Raw genomic sequence first — 27,093 nt, 5'->3', positions numbered from 1 at the left:
AGAGTCGTGACAATCATTCCAGTGTAAGGGACATACATAGAATCAACCTTACGGCAAGTGCCAATTATTGGTGACTGTAGTAGTCTCAGGTTGCCATGGAAACGCAAACACATTGGTGAGCACAGACATGGTGAGATCATAGAGCTAAATATATTGACTAGAGCGCTAACTTGTTCTGCGTTTTGAAACCACCCTGGGCGCAGACATGTTTGATGTGTTGCGTGAACTCGGAATTTTAAGAGAACACACATTGCCGCGATTATTTTACATTCAGCGTGTGCGCTTACGTACGCAACTGTCCACTCGCGTACGTCCGCGCTACGAAAACCGTAACTTTGACTTGGTTGCCGTACTAAAAAAAAGGTAAACGCACCTTTTAATCATGACGCACATGACGCTCGCAGTTTGTGCGCTGATCAGCAGATTGTGCGTTCACGTTTGCTGCATTTTTTGCTTCCCGGATGGCACATAAAAAAGAACAGACGCACGATCATGCAAATAGCCGTACAATTGCCTTACAAAATTTCAAGCTTTTGTATTGGTTTGTACATAAACATGGATGCGCCCACACGGCTTCAAAACCTTAGTGCGTGTATAACGTAGTCTTGGTTCAAGACTCTCCTGGATTTGTCACAACAGGGCGCGCAATCACCCCCAACGCGCTATCAACCACGAACCGCTATCACCCGAGAACCGCTATCACAGGAGAGTCTTGGCACATTCGTTAAATCTCCCCCCCAAAAAGGGGCGGGCTCTGCGGGAAACCTACGCACGCGCATTATGTTTCCCCCCGATTTTGGGGGGAGATTTAACGAATGTTCCAAGACTCTCCTGTGATAGCGGTTCGTGGTTGATAGCGCGTTGGGGGTGATAGCGCGCTTTCTTGTTACAAATCCAGGAGAGTCCTGAACCAAGACTAGTATAACGGGGTGTTAGCGCTCTAGTCAATATATTATATAGCTCTATTGGTGAGATCCGGAAATCAGAGAAACAGAGCGCCCGCTAGCGTTCGTTCATTACAAGCGTGTACAGTTTTTGCCGTGCATAATCGGAACGTTGGTTGTGTGTGACCGCGCAACACCAACGGTCTTGGAACCAAGACTAGTACTTCATTTGCTGTATAACTCGAAAAGATCATGACAAGGGTGGCATCCATGCAGACAGTATCCATATTATGTGATGTTAATGCAGGCACTGGACACTCTGAGCAATGGAGAGCTGTTGATAGAATATAAACATAGAAACGGCTCCCTCTGAAGTAGCATAGTTTTTTTGAGAAAGAGGTTATTTCTCATTCAATTTTAAATTTGTGCAACTACGGTTTTTTTCTTAATTTTTTATATTTTATTCTCTTGCAATGTCAATGACCAAATTGAGTAAAAAGATTCACAGATTAGTAATTAGATGCATTATGTTGGGATACACCAAGTGAGAATACTAGTCTTTAACAATATATGTCCATGGCCTTTAATGAGCTTTTTTTATCAGGATATTTTTTCAGAATCGTTTCGCTAGTTATTTTTACCCATTCTTAATTTGAGGAATTTTAGTTATTTGCCTTTCAATTAATCTGCTTTCAGTCTGCAGAGATTAATTTGTTATAGGGTGCTCTCATCATTACCCACCATTGAGTGACTATAAAGCAGCCATGGTAGCTAATTTTGTTTCACTATACATTTTTTTCAAACTTATTGGTAAAAGTACACAACTTGGCAAGCACTTGAAGATCCAATGTGGCCCTATTAATTTAATTAGCTTGTGGCCCTTTTATCAAGGCTTTATAGACAAGGTCTCATTTTCTTTCCTGTAGTTTACCCGTTTTTTTGTTACAATGCAAAGTATAACCATGAGGTTTCGATGCCCTTGATATTGGTATTTATAAAATAAAAATGGTTTATTAAATCACGTTTTTATGATGAACTATCTCGGTATCTGTTCACGTGAAGGCAATAATGTAAGTAATAAACAGGTGAGTAGGCCCCTAAATTCAGAGGTTTTAGTTAATGGGAGATTCACGTATAATGCATATTCATCAACCTACTAGACTTGGCTATTCAAATTATCAAAAAAGTAAATAATAATAATAATAATAATAATAATAATAATATAAATAAGGGGTGGGGTTGGGTCTCAGAGATGTTTTCTTTTTGAAGGGTAGAAAACTATACTGCACACATATCACATGTCAAACACAGAAAATATAACCCACTGAATATAAAACATCGCCTTGGTTTTTAGGCCTATGCTTATGAAAGAGTGTGGTTCAACACCCCACTCCAAATGCCATCTACAAACTGTGTGGTCTGATATGGCAAAAGACACGTCACTCATGTTTATCCAAATTGAAGAGATGGAAGGCGAAATAAAAATTACCAAAGTCTTCTGTTTGCTCCTTATACTAAAAACACACAAGAATAAGGGGCTCAAGATAATCATACTGGACAAGAGCTAACTTTTTTTTTTTTAAATGCACACACAATTGTTTGTGTCGATCTTAGAGGCTGACACGCCCATGAGGGTGAAACAGTGACATTAGGATAACAGGAAAATTTTTCACAATAAAAAAACTGAATGTTTTTTTTTCAAATCATCTATCCAATTTTTTTAACAATAACACTTACACTTCATGGTGTGTTGAAATTTTTAAAGTTTTGGTTTTACGTTGCGAGAGACAGTCCGCCATTGACAGTGCTTATGCATGCACGACATTGGAGCAACGTCATATGTTTTCACACCTTTCATTGGTTGGTATTTTATTGAATATTCAGAATCTAGTATGGCGTGCAAAATAAATCAAAAATATTATTCAATTATTACTTAACAAATTTAATTACATTTTTGTCCTAAGGCATTATGGCTTCTATATTAGAATCCAGAGATATCATAAGGCATGAAAGTAACACACGCCACCCCCCTTGAAGCACACAAATTTCAAAACAATCCGTTATCCCCCATCAGACCAGTAATGTTTGGTTTCGGGAGATAAGAAACCAATCTAAGATATTTTCTCTTTAATGTAGACTTAATATTTATTACGCTTATCGGAATTTAAAAAAAAAAATCAATCTAGCAGATAGTTTTTAACTTTCGAGGTTGGATGATGTTTCTTTGACTCATTTGAATGTTGGCATAATAATGCACTTGTGATTTGTACCAAAAATAAATCATTTTATAAATGTTTGAGCATAACCAACGACAGGAAACTTTATTCTCAGCATGATTGCGCCTGATGAAAATACAGACCGGTGCAGCTTGCACAATCTCGCGGTGAACGGGAATCAAAGTTGGGGTTCGAAAACATATGAGGGTCGATAACGTATGACGCTACGATATTGGATGGCACTTCCAGGGCTACCTAGGGCTCTATGAGAAAGTTGCATTGAAAATTTACCTAAACAGTTTTGGCCAAGAGAGGGCGTTTGACTAAGTAACTACTTTTTGCGCACACGCGTTTTCGTCTGATTTTTGTACGACAAACAGAACCTTTCGGTAGCAACAACACGGAGAAACTCAAAAGTAAAAACTCGCAGTACACAGGTAAATGCAATAATTATTTGTTGTTGTGACACTATAAACTTACATACTATTCAACAATAGTCAAGAAAAACAGAAAATAAAAACTTTATTAGTGATGAATTTTTTTTTTTCAACACTACACTAGCTTACCTGAAAAATCTGAACCCTCCCACTCACAGTCTCAACTTCTTCGGCTTATTTTGCTTCGGCTATGTGCTGGTATTTGCCAAAGGAACAGTCAAGTTGATGTTTCCATGATCCAGTAGGTCAGGAAATGTATTTCCGCCAGAAGAAGTCGCTATTTTTATGCGATTCAATCCAAAAAGACGAGCGACTAAAATTTAACTGTGAAAAAAGCGATCGTGAATTATACACCTTTCATCAAACAGCAGTCGGTTTTATATTGCCATGCACATGCGCAGAGCCTCAAGCATGGCGGACAAATTTGGCAGTTTTGCGAGCAGACGACATTCACATTTGCAAAGACACGGAGTATTTCCACTTGAAGTATTCAGTAAGTAAATTCTTCCTCGAAATGACCTTAATTTGTGTTTATTTTAGCATTTTATGAATCACTGACAAATTCTTTTCAAGAAATTATTGATTATTTTGCGACAATTAGTGCGAAAAAGAAGATTTTTGTGCGTGTTTTGTCTTTCGCGTTCGAGGAAGTTTTGACCGTCACCGACCGTGTGGTACAGCAGTTTTGTTGTGGGTGTTTTTGTGACGTTTTGCGGGCTTGTCCCGTGGACGTTGGCTTGCCGTAAGGCTCGTTTATCAATTATTATATTATACTATGACTGGCTCTCATTTTCATAAAATGCTGGTAATGGTGTCCGTTCGTCCTCATCAAAAGGGTGACTTGTAAATTATTGTTCAACATGTTCAAGTCTTCAACTCAAGAGCTTCATCCTCATTAATTTAATAATTAATCATTTTTGGCAGTCATGTTTGTATGAGCTGGATTTGGACTTCGTCTTTTTTTGAAAATGAATAGAAAACGTATCAAACACTACAAATGCACTCCCTGTTTCATGTTTTTCAAATAAATTTGTGTTTAATAATAGTTAAATACTACTTTTTTGTTGAACAGTGTGGTCAACATCATGTAAAAATACAAAAGAACATGATAAAACAATGTTATCAATATCTTGTTCAATTGTTCTCAGACTTGATTGATTGGTAGCAATATTTTAATTTTAATTAACTTGACCTTTACAATGAAGTACCAAACACCGCCGTCATTTTATAAATTTAAGCACACATGCCATGCCATGCAACCATATTAAACGTACATGTCTCGAACTTACTGAAGCCGTAAGGGCAGCACAGCAATTTTGCTAACTGGCCTATCTAGCCCTATGTATGTTTGGGGCTCCTTTTTTTTTGTCAATGTATATTTGTTTGGGGTGCCAGTCGACAGACACTCAACCTATCTGTGTACAGGGATCACCCTCTGAACTTCTCCATTTTAGCCTTTGAAAAAAACCATACTTGTTACTCACTACTTACTAGAATCAAAGCGTCGGGTTATTCACAATATTGGTAATTTTTTTGTAATGTGGTTTGATTATAAACCAATGATTTTCCAATTTTTCCCGCAAAATACCCCCCCCCCCTCCAAGCTACCAAAGGGGGTGGCTGCAATTGAAATTAAGGAGAAAATTTAGATTGAATTTTAGGTCAGATTGTTAAAGGTTTCATTTGTCCCTTTCCTTTAAACTGTTTATGTTAGGGGGTGACTTTTGTCAGCTAATCCAAGATGAAGCGCCCTAAACCAGGAGAAACTGAAGATGATTTGCTGAGACAGCAGGAAGATTTCATTTCACGTCAGCAGACTGCGTCAGCCACTGTTGTCAAGCGAGGGGATAAACGTAAGACGACCACAGAGAAAGGACGGGGAGACACCAAGAAGGTCACAGTGGAGAAGGATGTGGTGCAACTTCCAGGTACAAAAAACATCTCTTGCCAATGAACCATTGGAAAGTTATGATGAATAATGTATGGTGCAAAAACTTGCTTGGTCACAAGTTACTGCTTTAAAGTTTGAGTTCCTCAGACTATAGATACAGTTGCTATGTAAAATGGTTTGGGGGTAAGCTTTTGTAAAGCAACCTCCAGATGAGCAAACCCTGATTGTGCCATTCACATTAATTGAGAGTTGTGTATTGGTGTTTGCCATCTCTTTATAAACTACGCAAAGCGTATCATTGTAGCAACTGTCTTGAGGAATTCAAGTATAAGCAGTAACTTGTGATCAAGCAGGTCATTGTTCCAGACATAGCTCTCAAATGTTTTTTTTTCTTTCTTTTTGCAATCTGATTGATCAGACTTCTCTTAGTGTTGTCTTATTATTCTCTTTAAGTTAGTGTATGACAAGCCAAAATGATTTTATGCAGTTCCTATGTAGTGTTTTATCACATCCAATTGGCATTTCAAAGCATGCAGTGATATGCAGAGGTATGTTTCAACTAATTATGATACAGATTTATGCAGTACCTTGTGATGTGGTTTAGCCAAAGATCAGAAACACCACAGCAAGACCCCTTCTCTCAATGATAAGCGTACTTAGTTCTTTCACTTGTTTACACTACAACACATGGGACATAGGCCTACTACTTATGTCCTGTTCAAACGGTTAGAGACATGTGCCTTGTTCTGATCGGGAACCAAGTCCACATGCTGACAACACCATAGTTCTGGTAATGTTATGTGGCCAATGGGCAGGAATTTCAAACGTTTTTAATTTGTGTGGCCCCGAAACAGTAAGTTACTTGAGCTGAAGGAATTTATGTAGAAATCACCAAGTAGGAGGGCAGAGTCTCAAGTCAAGTGCACTAAAACTCACCCATGACACTCACTCCATACTTCTCAAAACAAAGCTTTCACTACTTTATGGATTGTTTGCTGCTTTTCAGGATTGTCGATGACGTCTACGATGTTTGAACCATCAATTCATCCTCAGAAGAAAAAATCACGATTTAAAGAACAAACAGCAACGGTGAGTCTCAAAAACTATCTTATAATGTCTTTCATTTCTCCCGGAGCTCTGGAAGTGCCATCCGACTTGTTGAGATCCTGAAATGTTTATCTTAGTACAATGCAAACTTGAAAGTTGTATGATGACGTCACAGATAATTTACCTAAGAATGCAGACATCTTGAAATAAATGTTCTCGGTATGTGGTATTCCTGCGACTTTTACATCTAGGGAAGCCGACACTAGCACAGCTCTGTACATCTCTGCTCAGAAGTTTTTTTTTATCCTTTTAAAGATTTGAATAATGTTTGGTACACAATGACTTGCTCAGTCACGTGTGAATGCTTAATTTAATCAGTCTATAGAAAGTTGCTATTTCTTGTGATTCAGGGCAAGTTTTTGCATAGTTAAATGTGAGACATGGGGAAAACCCACAGCCACACCAGACCTGATGCTTCGTTTTTGAAAGGACTAGGGCACCAAGGCGAATGCTTCACTTTTTAAGGGACAACAGCACCAAGGCGGATGCCTCACTTTTGAACATCATTGCATTTTCTCCTTTGTGAAGGGACTCTGTATGAGAGCATTATTTTAAATTTTATTGGAACATTTCAAGGGGCATCAAGGCAATGACCATGGTTTATTGCCTCCAATGTCTTTGTACAGTATCAGGCCTGCAATGACCATGGTTTATTGCCTCAAATGTCTTTGTACAGTATCAGGCCTGCACACACAATTCTGAAAGAACATGTGTGGCACAATGTTACCAGGCTTTACCATCTTTCCCCAAGCTTGCTACAACCTGGTAACGTAGCAGCGCTGTCTTTAGTCTAGAGAAATAAATTTGAGTGCTTCCTTGTGACTGATGAAGCCTAACTCACAATGGCTTACTCCTCTTCTACATGTAGCTGAGCTCCAATCTTAAGTATAAACTATTCATCCACATATCTTGAGCAACCCCACCAAATGCCCAAACAAACAATTAAATTTATGGCATTGCCTTTCATTGCATGTTTTACTATAGACTGGAGGTTCTCAGAGAGTGACCTTTGACCTTGAGGATGATGAAGACCCAGAAGAAGCAATGGACAGTAAGTGCATTTTTGGTTTGTTCCTCTGGAATTTAAGTAAAGCAATTATTTATTTCACTAGGTCATTGAACATGTCTGATTCCAAGATTTACTGTTTGTAGAATGTAATATGTTTAGACTTTCTTATTGTTGATAGAATATTTTGAATAAAATGCAGGCCTCAAAAGAACCTGTATGGCACCCACAGCAATTGTCGTGGCATGCTTTTGCTGTGGTGCCCATTGCAAAGTTCCAACACAATTTTAAATTTAAACCCCTTGCCAGAGGAGAATTGCTGTGGCCCTTCAACACTGAAATCGAGGTCTGAAAATGTAATTGTTTTATGTCAATCAGTCTTTTAATTCTGTGTTTTTTCTGTACAGGGCGTGATACTCACGTAACATCTGTCTTATCTAAAATCATGGTAAGTTTTTGAAAAAAGCGCTCTCTTCTCTTATTTTCCATGAAAACATTTGAAAGTATTGTAGCTTGTGGTTTAATGCACTGGACTTTAGTTCTGGTAGCAAAGTAACCGACAATGACACTTGTATCCATGAGCTTAAATTGCTTCTCTACACCCTGGAGTAAATGAGTACCTGTGCAGAGATGGTTTTTGTGTTTGATTTAGCTTGTTGCATTATATACTCAGGGAGCTGAGATTGTTTCAAGAATGAAATGAATGAACAGAATGCATTTTAAAATTGGCGAATTATTAAGATTATTATCTAAAAACATTGTCAGAAGAATTCAAATATTTTAACTGTTTACAACTGTTACTTTATTTGTTGTTTTTGTCAAAGGAACGTGAAGCAAATCCATCCCCGAGATTTCTTCCTAAAACTACAAATCAGGGGTTTCCCACTGCGCCGCACAGGGGTACGACTCCCCGACAACAGGTATGTCAGCATCTATTTGTAATCTGGTTGGCTGCATACTGTGCCACAGCACCTTCTTAACCAGTACACGGTACTACTTGTAAAGGAGTTGACCCTTTGCAAGCATATCCGTCACACACGGCGACTGTGCCACACTCACCATTTTGGTGGGCAATAGGTTTACGTGTAAATGTCGCGTCACTCAAAATGCGCAATTTACTGAATAACGCACAGTGACACTGCCCACCAAATTGCGCATCCAAGATTACTCTGATGATGATGTCAGGTGAATTGGGTCAATAGGTCTCATTCTTCAAAACGTAGCTCCACATACCTTGCAGGAAAAATACTGAATGCTAAAGCTCATTCAGCATCACTGAGTGACTGGTTTGAGCGCTATGTAAAAAGCCACTATTATTATTACCGGTACATAGCTTCAGAGATGCAGTTGGAAAACCACGTAATCAGAGTGAAAACTCTTTCCTATTGCAAAGCTCTGTCTCAGTTTGGATTGGCAGGACTCGGAAAGTACTGAGTATACAGTGCTTAGAGAATGCCGCTAAAGTCTGAACAATATGAGTTCTAAATGGATCGGTTAAGTACATGTATTCCAGCTCGGTCCTTTGGACTGCTGGAACATTCCGCTGGGACTTTCAAAATGCGTATGTGCACATTCCTTTGTGTATGGTTTACTGTAGTTTGACACAATCTTGAGAATTCTGTCGGGCTACTGGATTGCAGGCATCACCTGCAATCCAGTAGCCCGACATGTTCCTTTACGCCTAGAATATACCTGACCTGTGAGAACCTCTCTATCACACATCAGTGTGAGGGCAAAATCGAAACACTTTGTACTATAATAGTTTCTTTGAACTCTTTGAATATGTTACAGCCAGCATCTCAGGGTGGTACAAAAGCAAACAAGAAACAGAGTTTATTCGCCCAGCAATTTGAGAGCTCATCTCCGTCTAGCTTTGGTGTTAATACCCCTAGTCTATTAACTCCATCCATGGGACCAGACACCAGGAGTAAACACGATCCTCAAGGCATCAGTGAAGCTGATTCAGTTGAAGAGTCTGTAGAGTCAAGTCAACCATCAAGCAGTCTCACTGATGATAGGATAGGGATTCATCAAGAGAATTTGAGCAAACTTTCAGAAATGACGGAGGCAGATATACTTGAAGAACAGAAGAAATTAAAAGCAATGCTTGGTAAGAAATTTTCTTTAATAGAGTTAGTCCAGTTTTGATTTTAAAATTTGAGTTGTTTCTGTTTTATTTTTCAAAAAAATAAGCAAACATGCAGGATGGTCAAATTATTTGCCTTCTGGACAAATGTTTGTAATCGTTGTATTATTAAACAATATTGAACGAAAGTGACTATGGAGATCTTTACACCATTAAGTGACCAGATTTGTCTTTCAATAGCAATGTGTGTGAAAGTTGGAGTGTGTTTTTATTTGCTTTGATCTTTTCTCTTTTAAATAAGCTCATTTCATCCTTATGTTCTTCTATTGGGACAACAAGTTATTAGGTTTTAAGGATACTGGCACCTGACAATATTAGTATTAAATTTATCTGTATCATTATGAATATAGTTGAAAGTGTCACTTGGTAATCCTTTTAAATTCTAGAAAGAGTCTCAAGGGCTGGTCACACAGGCCCTGATAACGAGAAGAAAACGAGAACGATAAAAATGCACGCCCTCGGTTGGTTGAATTTCTCCTCGCAGAATATGCACACACTTATTCAATCAATCGAGGGCGTGCATTTTTATCGTTCTCTTTTTGTTTCTCGTTATCGGGGCCTGTGTGACCGAGCCTTAAGAGAGTACATTGGTTGATTGCAGATCCTAGCTTGCTATCATTCATGCAGTCAAGAAATACTCCCAAATCAGTTGCATCAAAACCAGACCAGAAAAATTACACTGACATGTGTGACACATCAGAACCTATGGACATCGAACCGACAAACCAAGAAAACTGTGGAAGCCAAGGATCTGCAGATAGAAAAGTTGTATCTGAACCAGTTTCTGACATCAAGGACTCTGATAGAATGGAAGCAAGTTCAGGGCAGAGTGGTAAGTTTACATTAATGCTATCCCCCATCAAATTCTAGGTTGTTCTTTTTCAATTGAATTAAACTTTCACTGGTTAAAGGAGCAGTGTCGTCATGATCAAAAGAGGCATGTGGCTGTGGAATCACGGACTTATGCACACTCATGCAGTAACTTGGTGAGAGTTCATAAAGCCTGTAAGGCCAGAGGCCTGCTTTGGTCATGGCGACACCACCTTTAGTAATATGTTGTTCAATCCTGTTCAGTTTGCTCTCCAAAAAAACTATGGAAGATTGAAGCGTGATATGTTTTCTTCTTAGAGATTATAACCCTAAAGGCTGTGCAACATGCAGCAATTGACAGGCAGCCAGCTCCAGACTATTTCCGATAAGAAAATTCATTCACATGTCAGTTTTCTCATTATTTTCTTGGGGATAATGAGTAACAGCTAGATCATTGTATCTTGTGCCGCCAAAGTGTTCCTTGTGAATACAGTAAGTTGTTGCCTTGAAGTTGCATGTAAAAGTTGCCCTGTGCGAAAAGACTTTAAGAATGCTGGTTAGGAGTTATTGTACTTGTACTTGAATGTTGCAGTTAAAATGAAATCTTCTTGATTCTTTAGTGAAAGCCCGCGTCACCATCAAGGAAGACTGGGTCCACATGGATAAGACTGAGCCAGAGAAACTGGAATGGATGAAGGATCTACCAAAGCCATCTGCAAAATCCAAAGAAGGATCCCAAGCTAGATTTGACTTCAATGGACGTCTGATAGCTAGAGATGCTGATATATCAGTTAGGACAGGATTACATCATCATGGTGATGAACAAGAGGTAGATTAGAAACATCTCTCTCCTCACAGGTACCCATTTATTCCTGGGTGGACAGAAGTAAATTTATAGTTAAGACTTAAGCAGAAAATATTGCTCAACAATTTCCTGCTTGGAAGAAATGGGCAGGATACCAGTCACAGATGGTACACATGACATGGTATGTTGGCTGGCAACTTTATTCTTGTAAGCATTTAGTTTACTTTTGTCAGCTAAGCAGCTTCATAAAATTTGTACCACTATAATAATAATAACAATTATACAGAGAGGTTATTGAAAGTAATGAATTCTGAGACCCAATTACGTAGCACCTTATAAGGGTTTACAAGGTGCTACTGCACATTTAGCAGCCACAGCCAGGAACATCGGGGCGAACCCCTTTTCTTTTCGACCATGACAAAATTTAAAGGTGCACAATGTCTTTAAGTATTGCCTCTTACATCCACATCCTCCATCCTTCTCCCCACTGTCTCTTTCTCTCTCTTTCTGACCGCCCACCTTCTTAAAGTGAACTGATTATACTTCAACTGGCTTTCTGTATATTTTCCAGGTACCAGGTTATTCTCTGGAGGAATTGTTTACATTATCACGCAGTGCCGTCACTCAGCAACAAGTTCTTGCATTGCAGACTCTAGCAAGAATTATCTACAATGTAAGAAAAAATACTGATAATGTTTTGTTTTTGATCAAACTAACAAACACTGACAGCATCAAAGAAAAAAGTATTACATTTAAACTATGAGAAGATAGTTGTCTGCAACTAAGTAATCCTTTAAGGTGCTTGAAAGGTTGAATTTGTTCCTTTCAGATAGATGTATCTATTTTGTTGCACATCTGACAGTGAGATGAAAAAAAAGAAGGGTTTTAGATGTGGGATAAAACCCCAGGTAGGGAAAACCCACGCAATAACATGAAATTGGGAAGGGAGTGACTGAAAACTCAATCCACATTAAGCTCTGGTCTAAAGATAGGATTTGAAACAGGGTTCACAGGTGTGAAAGGCAGGCAAAGAAGACCCTAAGCCAACCTTGGCTGGATTTAACAAAGCAATAAAATCCATTGTAAGACAAATTATCAGTATCACCATAGTGATTTGCACTTACTAAGCAACTACGATTGATTTGAATTACGATAATCATAGCTCTTTGTGAAATCGGCCCCAGGTCCCACAAAAAAGTGAGTATTGTTGATAAAATGTAGTTTGTTTTCATGGAAAAATAACCATTGTTTTTAATAGTTATTTGGTTGTACACATCATCTTCAAAAATCTTCAAGAGGTAAATGAAATCTCATTTGCTTTGTTATTTTCTCCCATAGACTTGAGCATGAGTTTAGTTTAAACACTGCTTGTTTTGTGTAGATGCCTTGGTTGGGTTTTTGATAAGCGCATCATATAAGTCCATATTAAAATCACTATTTTAATGAGTTTATCATGATTAATTTGATTGTTTTTTGTTTAGTGTCGACTGAAGCAACTAGGGGGAGAACTCTTGGAGCCCTTGCTTCCCCAGCTCTTGAAGTCTGGTATACTATTTCTCTTAAGATGGTCGTTGGACAGCGTCAATGAAGGAGTTATAGCTTCAACCATGGAGGCCTTAGCAGCACTACTTATACAGCCTGGAGATGAGGTAAGGAAACGTATGATGAGTTAAGCCCAGTTCATACTTCCTGCGAATGCGAATCAAATTTTGACAGCCCCTGCAGGAAATGTTTCGCCGGAGTTGAGCACATTTCAACTGTTGCAATTTATTCGTTGCGAGTTTGTGACGTTGAAATTTGTATCGCATTCGCATTTGCAGGAAGTATGAACCAGGCTTTAGGGAGTTTTCATGAGTAAGCAATACTCATGAGTCTATGACTGAATTACAACTAACATCCTCCATTGGGGCCTTTGGATCTTACCGCTAGCCTTGAGATGAAATAAGGAAACTTAGGGAGTTAGGGAGTACTCATGAGTCAATACTATACTCATGAGTCAATATTGAAATTAAAGCATCCTCCTTTGTGGCCTTTTTACTCATACAGCCTGTAGAGAAAGTAAGGAAACTCATATTGAAAAAGAAGTTCTCATGAGTAGGAAATTACTCATTAAGAGTCAATGATGAAACTATAGCATCCTCCATTGAGTCCTTATGTGTGCTTTTCATACAGCCTGGAGATGAAGTAAGGAAAACTCATATTGAAAAAAAAAGAGTTCTCCTGAGTAAGAGATACTCATGAGTCAATGATGGAATTATATCATCTTTCATTAAGGCCTTAATAGTGCTGGGCCCAATTTCATAAAGCTGTTTTGCAGAAAATTCTGCTCTGCAAATTCCTTTGCTTTATTTAGCAAGAAATGAGTGTGTATCACTTACAGCAATGGTAAATGTACAGTATTTTATCTGGTAACCTAATTTTGCTAAGAAAGAGTTTTCTGTGCTTAGCAAGTTTTTGTGATTACAGGTTTTATGAAATAGGGCCCTGCTGTGCAAGCTGGATATAAGCTAAGGAAACTCATTTTGAGAAGGGAGTTCTCCTTAGTACTAAATGCTCACAAGTCAGTGAGTGACATGCCTAAACCGAGGCACTGAGAACCCTGATAACATGAAAGTCAAGTCAGAATGCTGGAGGTTAGGTTTATAAATATCTCAGTGCTACACAGTTTTGAAGCATTAATAATAATAATAACAATAATAATAATAATATCAAAGTCTTATGTATATATAGCGCACATATCTACCTAACTGGGTAGCTTAGAATTATATATACAAACTCTCAGAAAGGTTGGTTAATGAAGTGATGAACACTGAGACCCAATTATGTAGCGCGAACATCTATCACTAAAACTAAATAATGCTAAATAGCCCAATGTTTATTTTTTTTCAGGGTACATTGGATCGTGTATTTAGTTGGCATCGTGGTATGGAGGTTCCTCCAATGCTTCCAATTTCATCAGATGATGATACTGAAGATGTAACTGAAGAAGGAGAAGAGATTCAGGAGAAAGATCGATCGGATCCTCACATTGCGGAGAAAGATGCTATCAAGGTAAGTGAGTGGCTGGAGAAGATTTGCTTTAATAATATTGGAGCACATTGCGCTACAGCACCTTGTAAACCATTACATGGTGCTAAGGATTAGGTCTTATAAATCAAACTTAGTCCCATTATACCTTGCAGAAAATACTGTATGTTATTATACAGTGCCAGGAGCGTCACTGAGTGATGGATAGCATGCTATATTAGAAGCCACTGTTATTATTTGTTATTATTATTGTATCACAGTCTCATTCCATTAATAAACAAAATTGTCTTATTTAACCAGGGTAGCCCCATCAGTTGTCAATGAACTGTTCTTCCTGGGGGCCCTGGATACATGTAATAAAGAACACAATAATACAATACAAAAGCAGCTACTAAAAATAAGCTACAAGAGCACATAGAGCTCAACGTCTTAAAACGATAGAACGACTGGACAGAACATAATGCCCATCCTATGAATTCGAAATTATTTCCAATTAAGGCTTTTTTCTTTCAGAATTTATTGGAGGTGTATATTGCAAAAAACTTGAATTGGTGACGTAGTTCTAGGAACATAATGTCGGTTGGCAGACAAACTTAGGTACCTTCATGTCCTATTACGTTGGACAAATCTCTAGATATTCCTCCTTCGTCATATTGAAAACACCGTCAAGGTTTATTGTTGCTTTTTGCATGACTTCTTTTGGAAGACTGCTGAGTGAAGCATGCTAGAGAAAAATAGTAAGGAATGTGCATTGCCACTGTGTGTGTATTGTCATCCGATGCCAAGGTCCGCATTATGAAAGTGCACCACAAGGTGATATATAAAGGTACAACACAAATTTAGGGCATAAGTTAAGGGTGAATTATAACAGGTTTTCTATCCTGCTGAAACATGGTCACATTGGGTTCAATAATATGGCTACTACATGAAATTTGTGCCATTGTGAACTAGACGCGCATCAAAACATCACGCTACTAATTTTCAGGAAATAATTTCCGAACCGGGCATTATACTCAACATGTTTTACTAGTTACATGATGGGAAGAGTAGTCAGCATGTAAAAAATTTAATCTACGGGAAAATATCCTTTTTATGGTTGACTACACAAATGTTTACACATGAGTTATTTGGGGAATTATTTGTGGTTGTATCCAATTTGCTAAATAACGAGACCTTTTTCATCCTTAATGGCTCTTGCACAGTGGCAACTAGTCACGCAATATTGAATCAATTAACTTGATGTCTGAATGGGCTGGCCAGGTCTTAATATTAACATAATATAATAATATTTTGAGTTTATATAGCGCTTTTTCAGGTCTTGTGTTAAATAACCCTTGGAAAAAATTAGGTTAATTTCTTTCCTGAAAAGTCTTCAGGTAAAACTGAGCTGTTTTTTTGTTTGTTTTTTGTTTAAAACAAGTTTTCTTTGATACGTAGCTTGATAGCTCGAAAGTTCACCGTATGGAATGGAATAAAGGTTTATTGGAGCTTGTAATGTGAATGCTGGACAAGTTTATACCTTCATAATTTTTTCCAAGTGCAGTTAACTTGCAACAAAGTTGCAATATAGAAATTTTATAATTTGATGCAGACCTGATATAGAAATCTTACTTAAACCGCCATTATGGTGCGTTTCAGTTATTTGGTCTTCAATCGATAACCACTAGGGAGAAATTGAATAGCATATAATGGTTGGCTAAGCAATTAACTTGATAAATTTTGTGACCTTTAATTTTGTGCGCACACAGTCTAGGAGCTTCACCAACAACTTGTTTTCAGACAGTATACAGAAAGGACATAAGAAATATAAAATGATACATAAAATAGAATGGTTTTGCAAGCACACTGATACAGATAAAATGCTGAATTTGTTCATGTTGGATGTGCATCAGTTTTCATTTCATAAGTGTTGCATGCAAAACAAAATATTATGACAATTTTGTTTACTTTCTTGCTGTTGAAGAATTTTGTAGCTGTTCAATTTTGGACCATGGGGTTAACGCATATTATATGAATGTCTAAAGTTTAAAACAACATGGTGAAATAGAGACCCTGTTTACACTGCATTTTATTTTTATTTTGTGCTTACAAATGACTTCCACATTTCATCTATATTATGTTAACTTGCATGCAAACACAAATACAGTCAGTTACCTTCCACATGGACACAATATCTGTATAATAATTCATAGACTTTTTGAGGTGAGATTTTGTCCCTTGGTTGTTGTTGCCAGCTAAAGTAAGACAAAGTAAGAAGTAATATTTTTCATTTGTCAAATCCAAAAAAAGCTGTCATCCCCCTTATAATATTATGAAAGTCTTCTATCTTTCGACTGCCAATTTGATTCCTTTGAAGAATAAGATTTAATTCAAATGTGTGGGGGGAGGGGGGTTCAATTAAACAAAATTCTACTTTAAACCATGCCATTTTTTTTCAACAGAAAAACTGAAAATAAGTTGACAGCTCAAGCTCTTTTCTGTTTTTGAAGAGTTGCAATCAACATTTTTTTAAATGTGGTGAAAAAATACTGCTGGATAGCATTCCAATGATGTTATTTTTTTCTAAAAGAGGAAGTTGTAATCAACATTGAATGAAGCAGTATCCCATGCATACCTATTTATGATCACACAGACAATGTTTCAGTTTACACTAACTCATACTCGTCTGAAGCAACTTCATGCAAAACATAAGGCTCAACACCATCCAATTTTGTTTTGTAATTGTGGGTGCTGTTAATTTTCACCAAGCTTCAGAACCCTAAAACTTCTTGGGATAAATTCAGCTTGCTTTGTTAAAATACAAAGAGATGAACAAGGTTATTATGTCAGAAATCCAAATTGTACAATTCTTATGCTGATTCAGTTACCACACATAGGCTAACTGTGTTTAAATACTTCTTGGTGTGATTTCCTCTCAACCAATCAAAATGGAGAAACTGTCCCAGGTATTTATGAATGCATGTTAATGACCATGGTTGGTTGCTGGCCATTGTTAATGGACCTCTCGTAAGCCTAATCAAAATAGCAATACAATTAACTATGGCCATGTCTTTCTTTCCATAAAACAATTTTTTAAAATTCTCTTTAAAGATTTTGACGAGAGTAAAAAACCGAGTCAAGGCAAGGTTCTTGTAGCTCCCCCTTTAACTGGTCAAGGCAAGGCCTTGGTTATTCAAAATTGCAATTTCAATACTATTCAATAAATTAATAAGCTGAGAAGCATTTGTGCTGAACAAGTGAGGACTCTCATCACCTTAAAGGCAGTGGACACTAATGGTAATTGTCAAAGACTGCCCTTCACAGTTTGTGTATCTCAACATATGCATAAAATAACTAACCTGTGAAAATTTGAGCTCAATCGGTCATCAAAGTTGCGAGATAATAATGAAAGAAAAAATCACACTTGTCACACGAAGTTGTGTGCGTTTAGATGGTTGATTTCGAGACCTCAAGTTCTAAACTTGAGGTCTTGAAATCAAATTCGTGGAAAATTGCTTCTTTCTTGAAAGCTATGGCACTTCAGAGGGAGCCGTTTCTCACATTGTTTTATACCATCAACGTCTCCCCATTACTCGTCACCAAGATAGGTTTTATGCTAATAATTATTTTGAGTAATTACCAATAGTGTCCACTGCCTTTAATTGGTTTTGTGTGCATTGGTTTACAGACAGGGACCTTAATGAGCAAATCGAACTAAATCGCTGGCAACTAAGGTATTATGAACTTAACCATGCCGATGAAACCATCACCCCATACTTGCTATAATTGGTGCAGTCTGTCATTTAACAAGCTACATTGAAGCATGGAACAATAATGACTTTGCTCTATCGTTGTATTTACAAACCTTAAGCAAGAATTCTTTTAGTCACCTACATCTTTGCAGTATCAGTTCCTCCTAGTCTTTGAAAGTGGACTGCATTTGGTTCCTGAGTATGGCGAGTTCTTTCAGTGTCATCACTTTCAGTATTCTTGTAGCTCTCCTTCAGTCACATTTCCTGATCGTATCTCCATGCATGTCCTGCATCAGTCCATGGACAAGTTTTGGGAATCATTGCTACCTTCTTGTGACGGATGAGAAGACCTTTGATGAAGCTGAACAGTACTGTCAGAGTTTGTCACGCTTTGGCAGACCATCTCATCTGGCGTCAATTATGAGCCAAGAGGAACATGACTTCCTCGTCCTGCTTATCAAATCCGTTTACGGAAAAAGCGGCATGAAAACCTGGTTCGGCTACCGCAAGGACTGGTCCGGTAGCTTTGCCTGGCTCGACGGCAGTCCATCCGGAGGGTACACCAACTGGTACCCTGCTCAACCCAGTGGCGATGGACCCTGCACCGAGATCTTTAAAACTGCTACGAGTGAAACCAACTTGTGGAATGACCTGTCATGTAATTCCCTCAGGCGTTCTGCTTGTAAAATAGCAGCCAGGTTCTGAGTGAAACTGTGACTAACTTACCTACCGGTACTGGCTTCATGGGTGACTATTAGGAGAGAAAGAGATACTTTGTGATTTATTTATCATCATGTGCCTGGATGAATGTCATATCGAAAATGTGACTGGGAACAGGTTGCAAGGAAGTACTGTAGTCCAAAAATGTGTCATGAAGAAAACTGAGTCTCAAAGACACTGAACGTCAAAGTTTTGTGGTTGTCCTGCCCTTCATAAGTCTTTACAGAAAACTTAAAATCCACATGGGGAAGGAAAAATATTTCTTTGAGCCTTTTTAACATTCTAACCGTCATGAACTAATTTTGTTTACAAGAGTTACTGCTTATAAAAAGACCTTTTGCTGCAGCAAAAACTTGTAGCCTTCTTTGTTTGCCTGAAAAAGGACGTAACAGCCTTGTGACCTTCTTCAACACAGCGTGTGCCTTATATTGCTCTAGAAGTTGTAAATCAAAAACTTCAAGTTTGTTTTGACCTCGATTTGGGGATATTATTTTTGCATCTGTTAAAGCAAAGAAAAAAAGAAAAGGTGCAATGAACATCAAGTATGACATAAGACATAAAACCAAAGAAGCCAAGCAAAATGAAAATCAGGCGCAATGAAAAATGAAAATTAACCCCAAAACAAGAATGCAAAACAAATGTAGCTCGTACCTTGTATGATTTGATCTATGGACAGACAGAGATGAAAGTAACCATTGAACATTGATTGCTGGTGAACAGGTTAGTTGCAAAAGCAAAAAAAAAAAGGGGGGGGGGTTACATTGACAATAGTGTTGAGATTGTCACACCTTGGCACGCACTGAAACAGTTTTCATTACCATTAAGTTAGCGATAGTGAATGCCCTTGCTGTGTCGTCATATTATTGTCAGTTCCTCTAGTCTCTGATATCGAAAAAATGAGTTACTTAATTATTAAGCACTCCAATTTACAGAGTTTTTAAATAATGAATTTGATACTCGTTTTTTAGCGAGTGGTAAAGAAAGCGTGGTAATGCTCAGTTTTCGTAAGGCGCCTCGTAAGGCCTTTTGTTTCTTTATTTTTTTCGGTGTGGCTTTTTATGATTTGATATTTAATGCATTTTTTTTATTTTGGGTTGAGTTTCTGGTTTTGAGTTACATTTTTTTTTTTTGGGGGGGGCTGGCACAAAAAACAAAAATTGGAAGCTCCCGGATCGACAGACATCAAACACAAGATCTGACCGGAGCCAAGTATATCTTACACCATGCTTATTTGAAGTTATTTCATGTGAAAGCAACTTAACATAATTCAGTTTGCTGTCGCAAGTAGCTGGTACATGTAGCTGGTATCTTGTGTGCATTGGTATGGACACTGATGAAAGTTATTGTCTCATCAGCAAATAGATCGATACCAATGATGTGGCGGGTGTATATTTGTATATTTGCAAAAAAAGGGAAAACAATATTGATTGTTATTGACATCAGCACAGTTGCCTCTGCAGTGGAACTGAAAAAGTAACCACAGCACTAGCCATTATTGTTGAAGAAAAGCTACACTGAGTAGGGTACTAAGTCAGCGCAAGTTAAGGCCTCAGCTTTTGCTTTATAGTGAACTATACCAAAACGTGCCTATTATTATTCTTAGTCCTCGCTTAAATTGTCAGTTCCTCTAGCTTTTGATAGCGGACTGTGTTTGGTTCCTGAGTATGGCGAGTTCTTTCAGTGTCACCACTTTCAGTATTCTTGTAGCTCTCCTTCAGTCACATTTCCTGATTGTATCTCCCTGCATGTCCTGCATCAGTCCATGGACAAGTTTTGGGAATCATTGCTACCTTCTTGTGACGGATGCCAAGACCTTTGATGAAGCTGAACAGTACTGTCAGAGTTTGTCACGCTTTGGCAGACCATCTCATCTGGCGTCAATTATGAGCCAAGAGGAACATGACTTCCTCGTCCTGCTTATCAAATCCGTTTACGGAAAAAGCGGCATGAAAACCTGGTTCGGCTACCGCAAGGACTGGTCCGGTAGCTTTGCCTGGCTCGACGGCAGTCCATCCGGAGGGTACAACAACTGGTACCCTGCTGAACCCAGTGGCGATGGACCCTGCACCGAGATCTTTGAAACTGCTACGAGTGAAACCAACTTGTGGAATGACCTGTCATGTAATTTCCTCAGGCGTTCTGCTTGTAAAATAGCAGCCAGGTTCTGAGTGAAACTGTGACTAACTTACCTACCGGTACTGGCTTCATGGGTGACTATTAGGAGAGAAAGAGATACTTTGTGATTTATTTATCATCATGTGCCTGGATGAATGTCATATAGAAAATGTTACTGGGAACAGGTTGCAAGGAAGTACTGTAGTCCAAAAATGTGTCATGAAGAAAACTGAGTCTCAAAGACACTGAACGTCAAAGTGTTGTGGTTGTCCTGCCCTTCATAAGTCTTTACAGAAAACTTAAAATCCACATGGGGAAGGAAAAATAATTCTTTGAGCCTTTTTAACATTCTAACCGTCATGAACTAATTTTGTTTAAAAGAGTTACTGCTTATAAAAAGACCTTTTGCTGCAGCAAAAACTTGTAGCCTTCTTTGTGTGCCTCAAAAAGGACGTAACAGCCTTGTGACCTTCTTCAACACAGCATGTGCCTTATATTGCTGTAAAAGTTGTAAATCAAAAACTTAAAGTTTGTTTTGACCTCGATTTGGGGATATTATTTTTGCATCTGTTAAAGCAAAGAAAAAAAGAAAAGGTGCAATGAACATCAAGTATGACATATAAGACATAAAACCAAAGAAGCCAAGCAAAATGAAAATCAGGCGCAATGCAACATGAAAATTAACCCCAAAACAAAAATATGACAGCCAAAAAGCGATGCAAAACAAATGTAGCTCGTACCTTGTATGATTTGGTCTACGGACAGACAGAGATGAAAGTAACCATTGAACATTGATTGCTGGTGAACAGGTTAGTTGCAAAAGCAAAAAAAAAAGGGGGGGGGTTGCATTGACAATAGTGTTGAGATTGTCACACCTTGGCACGCACTGAAACAGTTTTCATTACCATTAAATTAGCGATAGTGAATGCCCTTGCTGTGTCGTCATATTATTGTCAGTTCCTCTAGTCTCTGATATCGAAAAAATGAGTTACTTAATTATTAAGCACTCCAATTTACAGAGTTTTTAAATAATGAATTTGATACTCGTTTTTTAGCGAGTGGTAAAGAAAGCGTAGTAATGCTCAGTTTTCGTAAGGCGCCTCAGAAGGCCTTTTGTTTCTTTATTTTTTTCGGTGTGGCTTTTTATGATTTGATATTTAACGCATTTTTTTTATTTTGGGTTGAGTTTCTGGTTTTGAGTTACATTTTTTTGGGGGGGGAGGGGGGCTGGCACAAAAAAAAAAATTGGAAGCTCCCGGATCGACAGACATCAAACACAAGATCTGACCGGAGCCAAGTATATCTTACACCATGCTTATTTGAAGTTATTTCATGTGAAAGCAACTTAACATAATTCAGTTTGCTGTCGCAAGTAGCTGGTACAAGTAGCTGGTATCTTGTGTGCATTGGTATGGACACTGATGAAAGTTATTGTCTCATCAGCAAATAGATCGATACCAATGATGTGGCGGGTGTATATTTGTATTTGCAAAAAAAGGGAAAACAATATTGATTGTAATTGACATCAGCACAGTTGCCTCTGCAGTGGAACTGAAAAAGTAACCACAGCACTAGCCATTATTGTTGAAGAAAAGCTACACTGAGTAGGGTACTAAGTCAGCGCAAGTTAAGGCCTCAGCCTTTGCTTTATAGTGAACTATACCAAAACGTGCCTATTATTATTCTTAGTCCTCGCTTAAATTGTCAGTTCCTCTAGCCTTTGATAGCGGACTGTGTTTGGTTCCTGAGTATGGCGAGTTCTTTCAGTGTCATCACTATCAGTATTCTTGTAGCTCTCCTTCAGTCGCATTTCCTGATCGTGTGCGCGTTTTAATGCACAAAGAACAGCTATCGTCCAATCATTTGCCTCCTTTGAACCCAGTGAAGGCGCTGTACAGATCATTATTTAAAAGAGTCACTGGTCTCAAAGATCAGTAACGTGATTAACGCATGAAAGAGATGGGAACCATCAAAAGCTCAAATACGGCCCCTGAACATGTCTGGAAGTACCGCTGAGAGAAAAATCACAAAATTTGGAAAATTTTAGCCCATTAATTTGCTAAAAAAGGTATTTATTAATGGGAATAACAGTGTTCGTACCCGGTCTTCACTGCGTGGTAATGACCTTGGTTGGTGGCTGGCGCTGTTAACGGACCTCGTCTCCGGCTCGGTCCGTTAACAGCGCCAGCCACCAACCCGGTCATTACCACGCAGTGAAGACCGGGTACTCGCACTGTTATTCTCTAATTGTCAACCGTTAATTTTCAAAGCTCATAGTCTGGTTCTTGAGAATATGCTTTGGATTTGAGTATGTGTTTGAGATTATAGGCCCCATGCAAGCTGAGCAGCCTTAATAAGAATTGCTTTGAATTTGAGTATGAGTTCAATTGTTTTAATAGGCATAGGTATTTTTATGGCAATAACAGTGTAAGGAGATGATCTTCATTGCGTGTAAAAGACCGTGGTTGGTTGCTGGTCATTGTTAAGGGACCGCTCCATTAATATTATTGCCTAAACATCAACCAAAATTGCAATCTATTAAACTGCTGATGGCTCTTTTTGTCCTTGTGCTCATAAAAACAAAAGTTATAAAAATTCTTCATGATAACAAATCAAGGCAAGGGGTTGGTTGTTCAAAAGTGTATGCTATTTGTCAATCAAAGGATTCTCATTAGCTTAATGTTGGTTTTATTGAGATAGGTAGGTAGTTAGTACTGTGTGTGCATTGGTTTAAAGACAGGGAGGGAAGGTAACTAAATTAAGCAATGCAATCATAATCCAGCTAGCATCCATGGTAATATTAATTGAACAATCTCCCTATAATTAGCCATCATTGGTGTAGTTTGTCATTTAACAAGCTACATTTAGTAAGGAATTTTGAAGCCAGCAACTGTTATATCTTAGCTCTATCGTTAAATTTAACCATCATAGCCAACATTTCTCATTAGTAAATTTGTCAGTTACTCTAGTCTTTGCTAGTGGAGTGCATTTGGTTCCTGAGTATGGCGAGTTCTTTCAGTGTTATCACTTTCAGTATTCTTGTAGCTCTCCTTCAGTCGCATTTCCTGATCGTATCTCCCTGCATGTCCTGCATCAGTCCATGGACAAGTTTTGGGAATCATTGCTACCTTATCGTGGCGGATGAGAAGACCTTTGATGAAGCTGAACAGTACTGTCAGAGTTTGTCACGCCATGGCAGACCATCTCATCTGGCATCCATTATGAGCCAAGAGGAAAATGATTTTCTGGTCCTTCTTATCAGATCCACTTTCAACCAAGGCAAGAAGAAATCCTGGTTTGGCTACCACAATGACAGATCCAGTGGCTCTTCAGCCTGGCAGTTTATTGATGGCAACCTTTTCATGGGTTACACCAACTGGGGATCTGGCCAACCCAATTGCAAGGGGGATGGATGCTGCGCCGCAATGGTTCAGACTGCTAAAACAGACTTTTGGAATGACCAGAAATGTCGTAACCGTAGGAGTTCCGTCTGTAAAATAGCAGCCAGGTTCTAAGTGAAACTGTGACAAACTCATCAACAGTAACTTGATGCATTCATTTTGGTATCTTAGCTTCAAGCGTTGTGCAGTGAACAAGCAACTTTGCATTTATTATGAACAACAGACAGAACAACAGTTAATCAGGATGTGGGTTTCATCATGCACTGTGTATCTCCAGTGGATTCAAAGTCATAGCAATGAAGGACTTTAACATTTCATCTCAATTGAATCAATATTTGTTGAAAGTTCTTTTCCAATTCATCCACTTCTGGGCAAGGCATCATGCAAATTTGTATTTCCTGCTAATACGGGGGACTTTCTCTCAGCCTCACTTTTTGGCCCAGTGGGCTACACCTACTTGGTCTGCGGATATCCCGGAGGCGATGGAAACTGCACAATGTTACTTGAAAAGAGTGGAATGACTTGTCATGTAATCAACACAACTGTTCCGTCTGTAAGACTACAGTTTCAAACAAAATAAACTAGACTCCCTGCGCATTCGATACTGTAGTATGGTTTTAGTGGAAATTTGTTTAATTACGACTAATTGATTGTTATTAAAACTACTGTAGTGTTTTTCATTCCTTGCACTCAAAAAAGGATAAATAATTTTAAAAAATTCTTCTTAATGATACTGACAAGAGATTATACCTGAACAATTTCTCATTATGAACATCTAATCAAGGCACCACTTTGCATGTTCATAGTTGTATACTGGTTTAAATGACAAGCAATACACCATAATGCCTCTTAACGATAAGCAATTCTGCTGAACATAGGAGCCATTGTCAAATCGAACGACTATCATCAATCATCAACGTCAACTTAATGTTAATTTTTATACCAAATTGGTTCCCTGACAGGGACGGAAGAAGCAGATAGATCTAATTAAATGTGGCTGGCAACCAGGTTTAAAAATACAAATTAAATGTGTCATCACAAACACCATGACAACAAAACTATCTTCACAAAAGCCATCAATGGTGTAGTCTGTCGTTTCAAGCTACATTGAAGCCAGCAACATTCATGCTTAAATTGCCCTTTCGTTATATGTCACCATCATAACCAAGAATCCTGTAACGTCAACTACGGCCTTGCTCAATTTGTCAGTTCCTTTAGTCTTTGATAGTGAACTGCTTTTGGTTCCTGAGTATGGCAAGTTCTTTCAGTGTCATCACTTTCAGTATTCTTGTAGCTCTCCTTCAGTCACATTTCCTGATCGTATCTCCCTGCATGTCCTGCATCAGTCCATGGACAAGTTTTGGGAATCATTGCTACCTTATCGTGGCGGATAAGAAGACCTTTAATGAAGCTGAACAGTACTGTCAGAGTTTGTCACGCCATGGCAGACCATCTCATCTGGCATCCATTATGAGCCAAGAGGAAAATGATTTCCTTGTCCTTCTTATCAGATCCACTTTCAACCAAGTCGATACGAAATCCTGGTTTGGCTACCACAATGACAGATTCAATGCCTCTTCAACCTGGCAGTTTATTGATGGCAACCTTTTCATGGGTTACACCAACTGGAGATCTGACTCCCCCAGCGGCGATGGATACTGCGCCGAGTTGGTTCAAACTGCGACAACTGGCTTTTGGAATGACCTGCCATGTACTGAAAACAACAAAAATTCCGTCTGTAAAATAGCAGCCAGGTTCTAAGTGAAACTGTGGCAAACTCATTGACACTGTAAAGTAATGCATTCATTTTGGTATCTTAGCTTCAAGCGTTGTGCAGTAAACAAACAACTTTGCATTAATTACGAACAGCAGACAGAACAACAGTTAATCAGGATGTGGGTTTCATCAGGCACTGTGTATCTCCAGTGGATTCAACGTAATAGCAATGGAGGACTTTAACATTTCATCTCAATTGAATCATGATTCGTTGAAAGTTCTTTTCCGATTCATCCACTTCTGGGCAAGGCATCATGCAAATTGGTATTTCTTGCTAATATGGAGGACTTTTCCTATGATACATATCTTGCTATAAAATTTGTAAACCAAAAACTTAAAGATGTTGCTTTACCTCAGTTGTTGCATTGTTTTGCCACGCAAATAGAAAAAATGCAATGAACAGTAAGTGCAATGTAAAGACCTTTTATGCGCGGTTAAAAAAAAAAACCAATTCAAAATACACACTCGCGCAATAACTCTATGCAAAACCTAGCAAAAATGAAACAAGGCCCCAAAAGCAAGTACCGGTAGAAAGATAAATAGTTTACAAATTCTCCGTAATGATACTGACAAAAGATTATACCTGAATAATTCATTAACAACAACTGATTAAGGCAAAGCTTTGGTTGTTCGTAATTGTTTTCTAATTTAATTTGACAATCCATACACCAATTAGCTTTCAATTCTGCTGAACAAAGGGGATTTTTTTTAATCAAACGAGTCTCATCAATTTGGTTTAATTGATGTAGTTTGTTGGTACCTTGTGTGCATTGGTTTATTGACTGGAACGGAAGATGCCTTCTAAAAACAATAAATCTAAACTGATGTGTCTGGCAACCAGGTAAAAAAATGAATTAATGGTGTCATCACAAGCACCATGCCAATGAAACCATCTCACAATAATTAGCCATCATTGGTGTTGTCTGTCATTAACCAGCTACATGTAACATTGGGTACAAAGTTTTCAAGCCAGCAACAGCAAAGCCTTGTCTTTATCGTTATGTCTTTATCGTTATATTTA

The 27,093-nt window shown here is 38.3% G+C and overlaps 2 protein-coding genes across 4 annotated transcripts in view; both read left to right on the top strand.

Moving 5' to 3' along the window:
• Positions 1–3,450: 3,450 nt before the first annotated feature.
• The window catches only part of LOC117294469 (RNA polymerase II-associated protein 1-like), a 44,360-nt gene continuing 20,717 nt past the window's right edge, over positions 3,451–27,093 (top strand). For 2 of the 3 annotated variants that reach the window (XM_033776906.1, XM_033776890.1), the window contains exons 1-12: positions 3,951–4,030; positions 5,252–5,465; positions 6,435–6,517; positions 7,520–7,586; positions 7,949–7,989; positions 8,366–8,461; positions 9,333–9,651; positions 10,289–10,519; positions 11,118–11,326; positions 11,874–11,975; positions 12,784–12,951; positions 14,192–14,353. In XM_033776906.1, coding sequence (XP_033632797.1) covers positions 5,279–5,465; positions 6,435–6,517; positions 7,520–7,586; positions 7,949–7,989; positions 8,366–8,461; positions 9,333–9,651; positions 10,289–10,519; positions 11,118–11,326; positions 11,874–11,975; positions 12,784–12,951; positions 14,192–14,353 — 1,665 coding nt within the window. In that variant the 5' untranslated portion in view covers positions 3,951–4,030; positions 5,252–5,278. Of the gene's footprint in view, positions 3,538–3,950; positions 4,031–5,251; positions 5,466–6,434; positions 6,518–7,519; positions 7,587–7,948; positions 7,990–8,365; positions 8,462–9,332; positions 9,652–10,288; positions 10,520–11,117; positions 11,327–11,873; positions 11,976–12,783; positions 12,952–14,191; positions 14,354–27,093 lie in introns of those variants that run through there. The other variant, XM_033776898.1, reaches the window with a different exon arrangement.
• Positions 25,439–26,295, top strand: LOC117294487 (echinoidin-like). Its single transcript, XM_033776918.1, has one exon. It carries the CDS (start codon positions 25,548–25,550, stop codon positions 26,055–26,057), a length of 510 nt encoding a protein of 169 aa, XP_033632809.1. The 5' UTR covers positions 25,439–25,547; the 3' UTR covers positions 26,058–26,295.

Source organism: Asterias rubens, chromosome 1, assembly GCF_902459465.1.
Source record: "Asterias rubens chromosome 1, eAstRub1.3, whole genome shotgun sequence".
Lineage (NCBI taxonomy): Eukaryota > Metazoa > Echinodermata > Asteroidea > Forcipulatida > Asteriidae > Asterias > Asterias rubens.
This window is presented reverse-complemented; position numbering and strand designations above follow the sequence as displayed.

Coding starts and splice junctions, on each gene's coding strand:
- LOC117294487 (XM_033776918.1), top strand. CDS start 25,548: ATGGCAAGTTCTTTCAGTGTCATCACTTTCAGTATTCTTGTAGCTCTC.